Source organism: Falco rusticolus, chromosome 4 (genome assembly GCF_015220075.1).
Source record: "Falco rusticolus isolate bFalRus1 chromosome 4, bFalRus1.pri, whole genome shotgun sequence".
In the NCBI taxonomy this organism is placed as follows: domain Eukaryota; kingdom Metazoa; phylum Chordata; class Aves; order Falconiformes; family Falconidae; genus Falco; species Falco rusticolus.
In genome coordinates, this window is record NC_051190.1 from 37694652 (window position 1) to 37709205 (window position 14554).

The window sequence follows — 14554 nt, forward strand, 5'->3', positions numbered from 1 at the left end:
GTGCTCGTGTCATCTGCAAGGAGAGCTAAAGTGCTTTTGCCTCTTCTTCCCTGTGTAAAATCTGAGGGCATTATAAAATCCTGCAGCCTCCTTCCAGCACACAGTCACTGCCACGGGTCTGGCTCCGCTGAAGATCCATCCCAGCCAGACTGCTGTTTCAACCCACCCCCAGGCAGAGGCCAGGTAACCTCCATTGTCTTTACCTCCTTTAGATCAGACAAACCAGCATTGCATTTAAAACATCCCCTCCAGGCTGTTAGCCACACAAGCGTGGCTGTTTTTGACAAGAGCCTTCAGATTCCTGCCCTCAAGGGCCATACGAGGAACAAAAGACATTTTCTACTTTTATTATGACATTTTAATACAGTCAATGATACAGGAGAAGCAGCAGGAGCCAACATGCAAAGCAATTAAAGTCACCAGGGGCTCGAGAAAGATCACCAAGGGCTCAACTCATGTGAGCTGCTCCTTCACAACAGCAACGCAGATGCATCTATAGGAGCCTATTTCCCTGCATGCTGCTGCTCAATCGAGTCCCACTGCGATGAGTTCATGGCAGACACCAAACCAACACACAACAGTTAGGAGGAGGGGACTGGTCTTTGATTTTCTCTTTTGAGGAGTAAAGTCCATCATTTGACCACAGTCTGGTATGCTCTGAAACTAAGAGGCCACCTTAAATCTTGTCTCTGCTGACAGTCTGCAGAGAAGAGGGATCCTTCAGGAAGAGGCGATGGCTTTGAGAGCAAGTCATGAGATGAAGCTCAGATACTTGGCTGCAGTTCACCTGCTTCATGGATCTGGGACCTCTTGGAGTCAACAGGTCTTTTCAATGCATGTGATGGATGTTGAGGCTAAAGACTTCCAACAGCGCAAGAGAAATCTTTGCAAACAAGTAGAAATGGATGTCCCCGTGAAGACAGAGATGCATCAGGCCTGGCTGGCCCTCGCAGACAGTGGAACAAAACCCCACCTGACTCCCTCACAGCAGTTCACCTGCAGCGACATTATGTCCTCCTGCACCTCTTCCTTTGGCAGGCCTCTGCATCTGAGCCACAGGAGCTATCTGAGTCGCTTCCTGATGAGGAGGAGGAGGAGGAAGGCTTTGATGTGCTATAGTTCATGCTCAAGACCCACCCCAGTTTGTTGTGTAGCACCTGCTTGAGTCCCGGTGGTAATGGCAGCGCCTCCAGTGTGTCCATGTAGTCAGGCAGGAGCTGGCGCAGGCGGTAACAGCAGAGATACTGGAGGGACGTGCAGCTGGCGCAGGAGCGGATCACCTTCATGCTGCTCTTGGCCGCTGTCGAGCACACCATGGGGTAAAACTTCTTGTTCTGCAGCTTCGTGGCTGCAACTCCTGCCAGGGGACAGCATCAGGGAGGTTTCACATTAGTTCTGACAAGGTGATCTCACTTGTCCCAGCTACCCTGACCTATGAACTACAGAGCTGTTGGGAAACACTTGGAAAACAGCCTTTTAAAATCCCCATCTATTAAAAAGCAAATGTAACCTTCCTCCCACTCGCTTCACATCTTGGTCTTCTACTGTGGCATTGTTTAGTCCCTCAGCCCTACTGCAGCCAGACTCCAAGTTCAACCAAAGCTGCGCTGCTGCTCCCTCCCAGGCCCGCTGCCCTTGCCTCACCTATGCACTTGCGGTTTTTGAAGAACGTGAGCGTCCCATGCCACGTGTCCAAATGAACCCCGATGATGGAGCCTTGGCCAAACCTCGAAGAGAAGTTTGTTTTGTCTCCCTTGTGATGCAGTAGTCCTTAAACAAAAAATGACATTTAGCAGAAGCTTGTGCTTCACAAATTCATCCCTTCTCTCATGCTGCAAGTCCGCACTGGTACAGCCTTGGTCAGTGCCTAAAACATCCCCCCGTTGCCTGATCCCTGCCCTCAAACCCCCGAACAGGTGATGAAAAGGGGAAAGCTGAGGTTTTGCAGTACCAGAGCACAGGCAGCAGCAGTCTGCAGACAGAAACCCCTGATGAGTGACAGGCAACCAGCAGTACAGGTGCCCTGGAGGCTCACGGACCAGTTCTAAGGGGTCTGCAAAACGCAGGCGAGGCGAGATGCTCCAAGAGCTGCAAGCTGCAGGCAGCCACTCTGGTTGTGGCTAATGAAAGGACTCACAGGTCTGGTGGCCTTTTTGGCCTCAATCCCATTCAGACCATTTAATTCTCAACCCCTTAGGATAACACTTACACCCACTGCTGCCCTTCCAGCCAGCCTGCCCTCTGCCACTGCCTTACCTGTGTAAGAGAGTCCCCAGCTGTCCTCGTCCTTGCCCAGCAGGCTGCAGAAGGTGTGGCGGTACTTGTCCAGATTCACATCAGACGTCCCAATTCCCACCATCTGGGAGGCAAGGCCAGGAAGAACACAAGCTTAGTGTCTTTTCAAGCAACAACACACAACTGAGACTCCACCTCTGGCTCTTCCCTCCTTTTCTTGGCACAGTCCAAAACACCCAGAGGTTTTGGTGAAGCCAAGTCAGAGGTTTCAGGCCGGAGCTGAAGACTCCCAGCTCCAATTTCCTTTCCTAAGTGAGGAGGCCCAGCTGAACTGCTCAAGAAAGTTGTTTTCCTGTTCATAGAATCACAGCATGGTTTGCGTTGGAAAGGGCCTTCAAGATCATCCAGTTCCAGCCCCCTGCCATGGGCAGGGACACCTTCCACTAGACCAGGTTGCTCCAAGCCCCGTCCAGCCTGGCCTTGAGCACTGCCAGGGATGGGGCACCCACAGCTGATCTGGGCAGCCTGGGCCAGTGCCTCAGCTCCGGCACACCCTCATAGTGAAGAATTTCTTTCGTCTGTCTCATCTAAATCTACCCTCTTTTCATTTAAAACCATTGCCCCTTGTCCTGTTGCTATGGGCTCTACTAACAAGTCTGTCCCCATCTTTCTTATAAGCCCGCTTTAGTCACTGGCAGGCTGCTGCAAGGTCTCCCCGGAGCTGTCTCTCCTCCAGGCTGAACCACCCCAGCTCTCTCAGCCTGGCTTCAGAGGGCTGGAGCACCTCTCCTGTGATCACCTTTGTGGCCTCCTCTGGACCCGCTCCAACAGGTCCACCTCCTTCCTATGTTGGGAGCCCCAGAGCTGGAGGCAGCGCTGCAGGGGGGTCTCAGCAGAGCAGAGGGGCAGGATCCCCTCCCTCACCACGCTGGCCATGCTGCTGGGGATGCAGCCCAGGAGACGGGTGGCTTTCTGGGCTGTGAGCACACGTTGCCAGCTCACGTTGAGCTTCTCATCAACCAACAGCCCCAAGCCCTTCTCCTCAGAGCTGCTCCCAATCCATCCTCTGCCCAGCTTGTGTTAGTGCTGGGGATTGCCCTGACCCACGCAGGACCTTGCAATTGGCCTTGTTGAACTTCATGAGTCCGCACAGTCCCGCCTCCCGCGCCTGCCAGCGTCCCTCTGGACAGCATCGCTTCCCTCCAGCGGGTCTGCTGCACCGCTCAGCGTCATCAGCAAACTCAGTCCCAGTGTCCATGTCACCAACAGAGATACCAAACAGCGCCGTCCCAGCACCGACCCCTGAGGAACAGTGCTTGGCACTGGCCTCCACTTGGACATCGAGCCCTTGACCGTGACTCTTTGAGTGTGACCACCCAGCCAATTCCTTATCCGCCGAGCGGCCCGTCCGTCAGATCAGCGTCTGCAGGTTAGAGACAAGGATGTGGTGTGGGACAGCGTCAGATGCTTTGCACAAGTCCAGGTAGATGACGTCAGTTGCTCTTCCCTTATCCACTGATGCTGTAACCCCATTGTAAAATGCCACCAAATTTGTCAGACACAATTTGCCCCCAGTGAAGCCATGCTGGCTGTCACCAGTCACCTCTCTGTTCTCCACGTGCCTTGACATAGTTCCCAGGAGGATCTGCTCCATGATCTTGTCAGGCACCGAGGTGAGACTGACCGGCCTGCAGCTCCCCAGGTCTTCCTTTTCTCCCTTTTTAAAAATAGGGGTTATGTTTCCCCTTTTCCAGTCACTGGGAACTTCAGCAGTCTGCCACAACTTTTCAAATATGATGGACAGTGGCTTAGCCACTTCATTTGCCAGTTCCCTCAGGCCCCATAGATGCCTCTCATCGGGTCCCATTGATTTGTGCATATTCAGGTTCCTTAGATAGTCTCAAACCTGATCTTCTCCTACAGTGGGCAGTGCATCATTCTCCCACTCCCTGTTCAAAGAATATCGGCCATGCCTGTGTGCCCATAAGCGACTCTGCTCCACATACCATGTCTGTGCCGTAGACAGGGGAGGTCATCTTGATCTCCCAGAAGTGCTGCCCGTCTGCCAGCTCCTTGTTCCCCCGGATGGCAGCAGTGCCGCAGCTGTACTCCATGTGGAAATTCACCTTGCGGTTGTCGCAGGTCAGCAGGGTGGCTGTTGACTTATTCAGGTCATCCCACACCCAGTCGAAATCTGTTCAGGAAGCACAGAGGGGACAAGGATGGGCCAAGACCCCCAGGGAACGATCCCCAAGCCAAAGCATAGGTGACATTTGTTTTGAAGGCTTGTTGGGGTTTTTATGGATTTATATTTTTTTACCATCTAAGAGCGTAAATCCTAAGCTGTGCACATCAGAGAGCTGTTTGAGGCCTGAACTATTCTGCAGTGTCCCACCAGGAATGGCTCAGTGCTCCGGACATCAAGCTGTCAGCATTAACCAGTGCCCATTTTGGCTAACACAAGGCTCCGCAGACCCAGGCTGAGCCTACTCTCCTTCTGCTCTTCTTGTAGGCTCAAGGGGTAGCTCTGCTATGCCACAGGTTTTCTCTGCCAGCCCAAGCTCACCCTCTGCCTGCTTCTCCCCTCTGCCCTGAGCATACCCTGCCACCAGCCGGGCACCCTGCCAGTTGTACCAAGATCAGCAGCAAAAGGGCTGTAACCATGAGGGCCAGTTTCACTGGTGGCCTAAGCTGAAAGCAGGTCCCCAGAGGTGAACTCTGATGCATTAATAAGTTCAGCACTTAACCCCTGAAACATCACAGGAGGCATGTGCTTGTAATCTTCCTACAGTCTACGTGGCCTTAAGATATAAACAAAGGAGCACCGTGTGCTGGGACAGAGATAAGGCCAATGTAGAAAGCACAGGATCCGTGCAGGGGTGCAGCCCGTGCCACCAGGCCAGGACTGCGCGCACTCCAAACCCCAAAGGACTGCAGCAGGCCGCTGGGGAGCCCTTTCCTTACACTCATCCTCCTCGCCGCACTGGCAGTCCTTGACGCGGTGGAGGGCATGCAGGCTGGAGCAGTAGGGTGCTTCGCTCTGGTTCTCACAGTTGCAGTAGGACTCTCCAGTCACAGGGATGGCACTTGGGATGGAAGGCGAGAGCGAGGAAAACTCTGGCTCTGAATCAGAGTCACTGTGCTGCTGGGAAGAACGGAGAAATGGTCACTACCAAATGCCCCCCTGGCTCAGGGAGCTGGGCTGGCAGAGGTCTGCCAGGTCTGGCGTGCTGCAGAGCTGTGCAGGGAGGTCCACAGGCTCGTGCCAGAGCCAGTGGTGGCACAGCCACATCGTGCCCCAGCCTGGCCCACCACGCAGGGAGGCAAGGGGCTGTGCCAGTCAAATCACCCTGCTCTGGGACCTGGCTCACACCTGCCTGAGCTGCGGAGACCTCTCAGCACTGGGCACTCTGCAATGCAGGTACATTCTTTGTACCATCCAAGGGTGAGAAACTGTCACAGCAGGCAAGCAGTGTGACAGTCCAAGTCTTTGACACAGGCATTTTTAAGCAAACTCTGTGCTACAGCTATAGTTTTCAATAGGCAGGTTACAGCCAGCTGGAGACCCTGGCCAAGGCATCGCAAAAGCAGAGCACACAGCTGAAAACCACTGCTCTGGAGAGCCTGGGAGCTGACAGAGAAGAGAGGAAAGCTAACAAGACAAGGAAGAAAAGGGACAGGAGGCCAGGCAGGGGAGAAGGCAGAACAAAGGGAAACCAGTTCAGTAGTACGGCTGCAGCTCCTCACACCAGCGCTGCAGACAGGCCCACAGGGAACCTACCAAAGGATTAAAAGGCTTTTGTTTATTTTCATGCATGAACACAAAAACTTGATTTACTATTCTCCAGTGCCAACAGATGAAAGTGTCCCTGCACTGGATGCTGTAAGAGTCAAAAGCCTTGTCTTGCTCTGTGTTACAGGAGGCTCGGTGCTGCCTAATGGAGCCTATTACTACAGATCGCAGCAAGTTACTCTGGGTTTACATGCTGGTCAGGTATACCTGCTCATTATTCACCCCCACAGCAGACCTTGTAAGCAATATTTAAAGATAAAAATCCTTTAACTCAAGTTCTTGTAGCTGCGTAAGACAGTGGGACTCAAAATGACTCGGACCTACTTACGTACTGCCCACCTCTCCTTCTCTAGCCCGCATAATAAAATGATTTCTGTCTTTCATTACCTCTCCTAACTACTGCTATCTAGAAGTCTGGCTATTCCTATTAGTGCAGAAATTAAAAACTACTCTAACTGCAGAGAAAAGGCTCATTTTCTGGGAGCACAGTGCCTGGATTTGGACACTGTGCTCTGGCAGTGGTCTCATAAGGCTTTAGCCTAGCTTTGAAGCTCCTGGAGCAGTTCCTTGCATCCTCACCGCCGCATGGGGAACCGAACTCACACACTCAAGGACTCAGGAAAAAGAGTTAAGGATGGCAGAGGTGAACCCAAGTCACTCCTCATGCTGTTTTACTGACTGCTTTTCCTGCTGCGCTCCCATCTTCCAGTACACCTGCATGCCTGGGCCAGGTTCAGAAGTGATGTGCACATTACAGCACAGGAAACGTGAGAGAATTTCCATCTGAAGGTATCTGAGACTGTAGCTTCACAGACAAAAGCAGCCCTGCTCCCTCCACCACCATCTCCCAGCTGCACAAAGACCAGAAGTTAGCACAGCCATAGTGAGCCAGATTGGAGAACTGATCCAGTTTAAACACGTACTTAGATTGCTACTTAAAAAAAAAAAAAAATTAAAAATATTGTATGTACTTTATCACACACACACACTATATGCTAAAAAAAGCATTTAGCTTAGCATCCATCAGCTCCCTGGCTCAGCTAATGACAGAGCTATGGTGCACAACTGGGAAGCAGACTACAGGCAGCTCAGCCTTCCCTGCCTCGGGAAGATGTGCTGGGAACGGCACACCCCACGTTACAGCTCGGAGGAGGCTTGTTAGACAGTCTGTGTATTTCATTAAGTCTTTTCTGATTTTGGCCAGTTCTGCCTACTGAACTACTAGCTGCTCAGTGACACAGACCTTAAGTGCCTGCTGTCAGAGGAGAGGAAAGCTTTCCCTCATGTCCTTCAGAGCCACCCAAGCTCCAGCCTACCTGCCCGTCGGAGTCGTAGCCCCAGCCACGCACACCAGTGGCCAAGGCAACAGCCCGGGTGTCCACCTCACGCCGCACCCCACTCAGGACGAAATGCCAGGCCCTGCTGCTCCTCGTGCGTCGCGCCATGCTGTTCTGAGAGAGGTAAGCTGCAAGGGGCAAGGGAAAGGAGGTTACACACAGCAGCCATGTCCTGCTTCCACCCACCACTCACCAGGCTCTGCCTTCTGAAGCAACCTCCCCAGGTCATCACAGCCTCACCAGCAATGGGTCAGCAAGAACTGCATCTGCACAGGTCCCATCAATGGGTAAACTGGTGCAAAATAAGTTCCTCCTGCATCCCAAGCCTCTGCAGACTTCAGCCTCTTTCTCCATGCAGGGTCAACTTCTACCCAAGCCCAGGTATTGAACTAACCCCCTGAAACACTCCCAAGATGCAGCACCAGCCGCCTCCTCTGCGGCACACTGATCCAGCACCTACCGCTCACTGCTGGCCTGGGGAGCATCAGGACCGTCAGCCACCAAGGCACGGCCTCCCCGGTACTGGGTCACCCTGCAGCAGCTGTCTGGGCTCTGGCCACGCTGCTTGGCCACTGCCACAGCCTCTGTGCAGCTGAGCTGTACATGTGTCTCTGCAGGGAAGGTTGGTTGTTCCCCTCCAAGCAACTGCCCGCTGAGAGAAGACCTTGCTCTCAGCATCTGGGGTGGGGGAGAGACCACTTTCTTGCCCGGTGAAGGGAAATTGGCCTTTTCACAGACCTGTCCCAACTTGCCTCAAGGACAACAGACAGAAGCAAAGCAGCTACCTGTCTCCTGACTCAAGTGGGGATGTTATTCAGAGACAGATTTCCACAGGCTCCTTCCCTGCATACAGCCTGACAAGAGCGCCACAGGGCCCAGCTGCCATGCGGGAGTTCTGCACTGGATGCACAGGGAAAGCTTATCCTTGCAGAAAACAACTTGCCACCAAGATGCACAGGCAGGGCTGCAGCCCCGTTCCCATCCCTCACACCCGCTCCCTCTGCTCGGCCCCTGGGGCTGCCTCCCTGCCACAGGCAGCGGCCCCACGCACCCGCTCCGGTGCCTCCCCGACGTGCGGGTCAGCCCTGAGCACGCGCAAATGCGGGCAGGGTAGCCCCGGCCCCGTGCTGCCGGCCAGCACCTGGCCGAGCCACGGCAGGTGCCCGCGGATGCGGTGACGGGCCCCGGGCACCCCGCCCGCTGCGGTCAGGGGGCTCCCACCCCGCCGAGTGCAGCCAGGCACCGAACCCCCGCCCCGGCCCCTCCCCGGCTCTGAGAACCGCAGCAGCCAAACGCGCCAGCCCGGCTCCCCCGGCGGGGCGCTGAGGCCGGGGCTCACGGGGCTGGGCGGGCGCAGCGCGGATCCGGCACCGGGGCAGAGTCAGCCCCGCACCCCGGAGCAGGACCTGGGGCTGCCGAGGCCCCTCCCCGGGACTGACGCGGGCGTCCGCCCGCTGCGGCTCCCCGCCACCGGCTGCGCGCTGCAGGAGCCCGGGGAGCTGCCGCAGGGCCCTCCCGCCGCGGCACCGCTCCGGGCCCCCACCCGGCCAGCTCCGCTCGCCGGCACGGCACCTCCCCGGGCACCGAGCGCACAGACCGCGGCGGAACTGGCAGCCCACGGGGATCCCCACAGCGGCGGCCGCAGGCCCCGGGTCGGCCTCAGGGGCGGGCGGCTCCGCAGGCCCGGCTGTCCCGCGCAGCTGAAGCACGGCCGGACCAGCCCAGGCCAGGCCGCAGCGCTTGAGCCGCGCCGCACACCCAGGCCTCAGCCCCCGGCTCCCGCCCTCGGCCCGGTCCCGGTCCCGGTCCCGGTCCCACCCCGCCCCGCCCCGGCCCGGCCCGGCCCACCTCGGCCCGGCCCGGCCCGGCCCCGCTGCCGCGCTCTGACCTACTTTCCCCTACCGGGACATAAACAATCCTCTCTTGGCACCGCCCCCCAGGAGCCCATTGGCTGTGTCCGCGCCACGCCCCGCCTCCGTTGGCTAAGCAACCTGTCGCTCACCGCTGAAGGAGGAGGGAGAGGGTAGTGCCTGAGGGGAGCGTACGTCAATCCTCGGGGAGCCGCGCCATTGGGCGGCCACTGCGGAGAGTGAGAGCGCGTCGCGGAGGGAAAGCGCTAAGCGTATTGGCTGGCTAAGGCAGAACTGGAGGATTGGGTTGGCTGAGAGGTGTTGGGGGGCGGGCTCCCGGTGAGTGCGCAGCTCGCGATTGGGGAAGGCGCTTGGCAGTCCTCGGGGGCGGGGCTACGACGCAGCGGAAAGCGGAAGCGAGCGGCACCGAGCGGCAGCATGGAGGAGGTGGCGCGGGGTGAGCAGCCGTGGGGCCGCAGCCGGGCGGTTCCTCTGGGGCCACCGGGCCGGCTCTAGCCTTCCGCGGGGCGGGGTGATCCCGGGGTTGACTAGGCCTGGCCGGGTGCTGTGCTGCTGCGGCCCGGCTCCGGGTGAGGGGAGCTCCGCGGTGCTTGGGCCGGGGCCCCGAGGCGGCAGGGCCTGGTTACCGTGGGATGGCGCCGGGCCTTGCTGGAGGCCCAGGCCTGGCTCCTGCTGGCGGAAGCGCTGAGTCAACGGGGCCTGGCACGGGGCCGCCGGTGTCACCGGGCCGGTATCCCGGAAGCACCTCGCTGCGGGGCTCTGTCTCCCCCCTCCCCGGCTCCCCTTCCCCCCCCCCCCCCCCCCCCCCCCCCCCCCAATACCGGGGCCGAGCGCCGTTACCGTCGGTGGAGGTGCGGATGAGGTCCGCCATGGTGCGTGCGGGTTCCATGCCGCCGGTGCCGGTGTGTGCCGGGGCGGCGCGGGGGTGGGCCGGGCCTGGCGCCGTGAGTCAGCGGCCGGCGGTGACGGGGCGCCCGGGAACGCGGCCCCGGGCGGGTGGTGCCGTTTCCTCGGTCCGACCCTCCGCCGCCTGTGCGCCCCCGGGCTGGGGGGTTGGCCCGACTGCTCCCCGCTCTCGGCTCGGCGGGAGGCGGCAGCTGAGCCCGGAGCGGAGGCTGTGCAGCGCGGGGGCAGCGGTGGGAAGGCTGGAGCGGGACGCGGGGAGGCGGCCGGTGCGGCGAGGAGGAAGGAAACGCCAAGGGCCTGACCTCACCGACAGCCTCCCGGGCCGTTCCCGGGAGGGCTGGGGCTGGCGTGGGCGCGGTGTGACGAGCCCCTCTGGGTGTTTATTGCTTTGCTGCCCCATTGCCACTTGGGTCATCAGGGCAAAGCCTTTACTCCCGGCAGCCTTTACTGCCATGCTCGTATTGTCTCTTCTCTGATGGCAAAAGGGCTGTGGCACATCCACCTCTTCTCTCCTTCTCCCTCATGCTTAAAGCAGGCTTGTTGGAGAGTGACAGCCACCATCACCCTCAGCGGAGACCCATGTCCCTGCACTGACCGGTTAGGGGCTGCTGTCTTGCATCAGAACAGCCTCTGATGCCTTGTTGTTGTTCCTTCCAGAGAGAAGCAACCTGGCCGGGGTGCGGCACATCCTGCTGGTGCTCTCCGGGAAGGGCGGCGTGGGGAAGAGCACCATCTCCACCGAGCTGGCTCTGTCGCTGCGCCACTCTGGGAAGAAGGTGAGCAAGGGTCTGTGGCATCCTGAGCTCTGCTGTCGTCTTCCCGGCCTCCTGCTGGGCTGGGTTCTGCTCGTACTTGATGTATCTGTGTGTCCTGTGCAGGCAGCGTATGGATTCTGTGTGTGAAAACGCTGTTTGTGATAGCAGTTCAAGTGATTCCTTTTTCTGTGTTTGCTTGATTCAGCGCAGATAACTGCAGTTCATTTCCCTTTCATTTAAGAGACTAAAATCACCCAAGATCTGTTGTTGGTTTTAAAACTGAGGCACTGAGAAATTGACTGGTTTGTGGTGTAACACATGATCTCTTTGTGAAGTGGGTGAGTTGAAGGATAGCCTTATGATGGGACAAAAGGGGACTGCATGACAGGAGGCAGGCTGAATTCCCCGAGGATTTTTTTAAAGGCTCTGTGCAGCCAATGCCACTTGGATACCACCAGGTGTCTGGTATAAAGATCTCCACAAAGTGCCTAGAAGTACCCAGGAGATGCTTCTCAGATGGAAGGAGACCACGAGGGCAATCACACTTTAAAGCAGTTGTTTGAAACTGCACTTCAAATCTGGCTGCTGAGCTATAGAGTTTGTTCTGCAAAGTGCTGCAAGCAGCCAGAATTTGTACGCTGCTTCCCGCCACCCAGGGAAGGAGCACGGCTCGGTGCTGCCACTGTGCTCGGCCCCATCTGAAGGGCTCTGCCTGGTCACCTGCAGGTGGGGATCCTGGACGTGGACCTGTGCGGCCCCAGCATACCCCGCATGTTCAGGGTGCAGGACAACAGCGTGCACCAGTGCGACAGTGGCTGGGTCCCAGTCTTTGTGGACCAAGACAAGAGCATCTCACTTATGTCCATTGGCTTCCTGCTGGAGAATCCAGATGATGCTGTGGTGTGGAGAGGACCCAAGAAAAATGGTACAGTTGGTTTTTGCTGTTGGTGGCCACCTTCCAGTGCTAGGAATCTTCTGTGAATCCCGTGGAGGTGGTTCTGGCTTCAGGTGGGGGCTGGGCTTTTCTAGGCAGGTCATGCCTTGGCGGAACAAGGCTCCTGTTCTGCAGGAGTGGGTTTCCCATCAGCTGTAATGGGGAGAGTGCAGCATGTGTTGTGCTGACAGATAGCCCTGCCATCTCTCCCTGGGCCCTTGTCACCCAAGGTGCCTCACAAGCCCTACCCCGCCTGGCCCATGGCTCCCAGGACATCTGCTGAAATCTACTGTGTGTTTTCTGTTTTTTTCTGCCCCTTTTTATTTCTGTAGCATTGATCAAACAATTTGTTGCTGATGTGGCCTGGGGGGACCTGGACTTCCTTATTGTAGACACACCACCGGGCACATCCGATGAGCACATCTCCACAGTGGAGGCCTTGCGGCCCTACCAACTGCTTGGAGCAATCCTGGTCACAACGCCCCAGGTAAGGCAGCTGCCTGGGGCTGGAGTTCCTGGGCATGCTTCTGCCTCTGAGCATGGCTTGGGGAGGAACGTGCACCCCAGGTGGCAGTTTGCACAGACCTGTCCGTGGCTGCTTGTTCTACACACCTGCCTCTCCTTTAATGCATACCTGCTCCAGACCCACAATTGGTCTGGACAGATGGACAGCCCTAACCTGCTGCTCTGCCCTGCAGGCTGTATCTGTGGGAGATGTGAGGCGAGAGCTGACGTTCTGTAAGAAGATGAACTTACGAGTTCTTGGCATTGTGGAGAACATGAGTGGCTTCGTCTGCCCACACTGCTCGGTGGGTTTATTGTGACCTCTGTGCCATTGCAGGTTCTTGTTCGTGATGGGGCGTGTAGGATGCAGTGCCTTGGGTGGAAAATCAGCAGATTGTATGAGGATGAAGCTGTGAGTTGGGGAGATGAGAAGCTGCTGGATGTCCTCCTTGGAAGAAGCCACTGGCTCTGCTTTCCTAAAGAGAGCTGGGGAGGGCAGGGGCAAAGGCAGTGCCCTGAGTCTGGATGGTGGAGGGGAGCTGGCTGTACTCACGTGCAGGCAGCACCTGCCCTGTCACACAGGGCTCTGGGGTTTATGACTTGCTGCTTTTGCTCTTCCTCCTTCAGGAGTGCACAAATATCTTTTCCAAAGGGGGAGGTGAGGAGCTGGCCAAGCATGGTGGAGTCCCATTCCTAGGTGAGTGGCCTCTTGAGCAGAGCTCTCTGGTTAGAAGCGATGTCTGTGGGAGTGCTTGAGCAGAGAAGTGCAGTGTCACAGGGGCAAGCAGGCTGGACTCCAGTCCCTGTGAGCCGCTGGCACCTGGTCAGACGTAAGGTGTCGTTCTTGCTTTGCTTCTCTGCCATCCAAACTGCTGAGAGTGGGCCTCTGGCCCCACTGGTGTAGAGGTGGTGATGATCAGCAGCCTGCTGTGGCTGCTAACATCGTGGTGACAGAGCAAGCAATCTGAAGCTGCTCAGGAGCCATCCTGAAATGTGCTGGAGGCTTCCTGAGAGATGGGGGGGTGGAGGCTGAACCCTGCCCTCTGCACAGAGCTGGGGTCAGGGGGAGAATGTCTCATGAAGCAGTGTGGTGTGGTGGGGTCTTAAACCCAGACAAAGCAGTTGCAGGTGGGAAGCAGCTTGCCAAGGGTGCTGTGAGGGTAGTGGTTGCTCTTTTCTAAAGCTTCTCCTGGAGCTGACTCTGGCAGGGTATTTCTTTAATCCTGATTCCAGGTCTTTGCCTTACGATGAGCAAGCAATCACTCTCCCTGTTCCTTCTTTCCCACAGGCTGTGTCCCCCTGGACCCCCAACTCAGCCAGAGCTTGGAAGAAGGCAGAGACTTCATCCAAGAGTTTCCCAAGAGCTCTGCCTTCCCTGCCCTGGCTCACATTGCCCAACAGATCTTGGATGGTACATCGCAGCAGAGCTCCTGAGGAGGAGGGTGTGGAGCTGGACTCTTGCTGGCTGAGGCCCTGGCCTGGCAGCACCACCGGCAGCCCATGCCGGCAGGGAAGGGGCGTTGTTTAACTATAAAACTGTCTCAGTGGGGGGTGATGGAGGGAGCGGGGAGTGCAGCATCAGTGCGCTCACGGCAATCCATGAAGTACTGCTCCATCCCCCTGGATCTGAAGAGACCCTGCATGGGTGCTCCTGCCTGCACCGCAGCAGCCTGCTTCTTGCCTTCTCAGCATGGCAGCGCTCTGCACAGATGGTACAGCTGTTCCAGCACCTTCCTCCCCTGCCAGCCACTGTGCAGGTGCCTGGGGAGCTCTAGCTTCTATCCACAGCGTCTTGTGTGCTGCCGTACAGCAACAGGAGTAAACGCCATCAACTGTTCTTTCCTCAGTAAACCCAAACAGTACCAATCATTTGGGTTGTGGCTCCATGTGCTGCTGCCTTCTACTGCCTTCCTTGCGTGATAGATTACATGGTACTTCATTCTGTGGCTCGAGTTTGTGCTGAATGCTCTGACGCAGACCCAAGCCAGGCCACCTTGCTGTGAAATCTCAGGTTGCTGGTTCCTGATGGGCTGATGAGGGCACAGTATGTGCTTCATGTGAGATGGTGTCCTTAGGAGATCTACCACCTGTCTGAGGCATCCCACCATGCTGGAAACAAGGTGTCTGGTCTGCTGAGGGCCGTTACTGTGACTCAGGAATATTTTTAAAGGTTCCAGGCAGTAAACACTTTTCTTAAAATCCAAGCCTGCGACATGTTT

The 14554-nt window shown here is 57.1% G+C and overlaps 2 protein-coding genes across 9 annotated transcripts; one reads left to right on the forward strand and one right to left on the reverse strand.

Annotated features, from left to right (window-relative positions):
• Positions 1-317: 317 nt before the first annotated feature.
• SPSB3 (splA/ryanodine receptor domain and SOCS box containing 3) lies at positions 318-9302 on the reverse strand. 7 transcript variants are annotated; one of them, XM_037386006.1, is made up of 7 exons: positions 9258-9302; positions 7345-7493; positions 5200-5380; positions 4242-4429; positions 2257-2359; positions 1645-1770; positions 318-1357 (listed from the first exon to the last, which is right to left on the reverse strand). In XM_037386006.1, exons 2-7 carry the CDS (start codon positions 7471-7473, stop codon positions 1008-1010), a joined length of 1077 nt encoding a protein of 358 aa, XP_037241903.1. In that variant the 5' UTR covers positions 7474-7493; positions 9258-9302; the 3' UTR covers positions 318-1007. The 7 variants fall into 7 exon arrangements, with proteins under 7 accessions (XP_037241903.1, XP_037241899.1, XP_037241900.1 ...); XM_037386002.1 differs by having other exon boundaries at positions 9268-9285; XM_037386003.1 differs by having other exon boundaries at positions 9214-9273.
• Positions 9303-9586: 284 nt separating this feature from the next.
• NUBP2 (nucleotide binding protein 2) lies at positions 9587-14539 on the forward strand. Of its 2 annotated transcripts, none has more exons than XM_037386021.1 (7): positions 9587-9672; positions 10800-10918; positions 11624-11822; positions 12164-12318; positions 12530-12640; positions 12963-13032; positions 13624-14539. In XM_037386021.1, exons 1-7 carry the CDS (start codon positions 9654-9656, stop codon positions 13767-13769), a joined length of 819 nt encoding a protein of 272 aa, XP_037241918.1. In that variant the 5' UTR covers positions 9587-9653; the 3' UTR covers positions 13770-14539. The 2 variants fall into 2 exon arrangements, with proteins under 2 accessions (XP_037241918.1, XP_037241919.1); XM_037386022.1 differs by lacking the exon at positions 9587-9672 and adding an exon at positions 11139-11235 and having other exon boundaries at positions 10828-10918.
• The last annotated feature ends 15 nt before the right edge of the window (positions 14540-14554 follow it).

What these genes read in the sequence shown, in the direction of transcription:
- SPSB3 (XM_037386006.1), bottom strand. Translation starts at nt 7,473, where the DNA reads ATGGCGCGACGCACGAGGAGCAGCAGGGCCTGGCATTTCGTCCTGAGT. An exon ending in CTGGGGACTCTCTTACACAG is followed by an intron (nt 1,771 to 2,256) that starts GTAAGGCAGTGG and finishes TTTTTGTTTAAG; the next exon opens with GACTACTGCATCACAAGGGA. An exon ending in CAAAAACCGCAAGTGCATAG is followed by an intron (nt 1,358 to 1,644) that starts GTGAGGCAAGGG and finishes GTCCCCTGGCAG; the next exon opens with GAGTTGCAGCCACGAAGCTG.
- NUBP2 (XM_037386021.1), top strand. An exon ending in TCGTCTGCCCACACTGCTCG is followed by an intron (nt 12,641 to 12,962) that starts GTGGGTTTATTG and finishes TTCCTCCTTCAG; the next exon opens with GAGTGCACAAATATCTTTTC. An exon ending in TGGTGGAGTCCCATTCCTAG is followed by an intron (nt 13,033 to 13,623) that starts GTGAGTGGCCTC and finishes TCTTTCCCACAG; the next exon opens with GCTGTGTCCCCCTGGACCCC.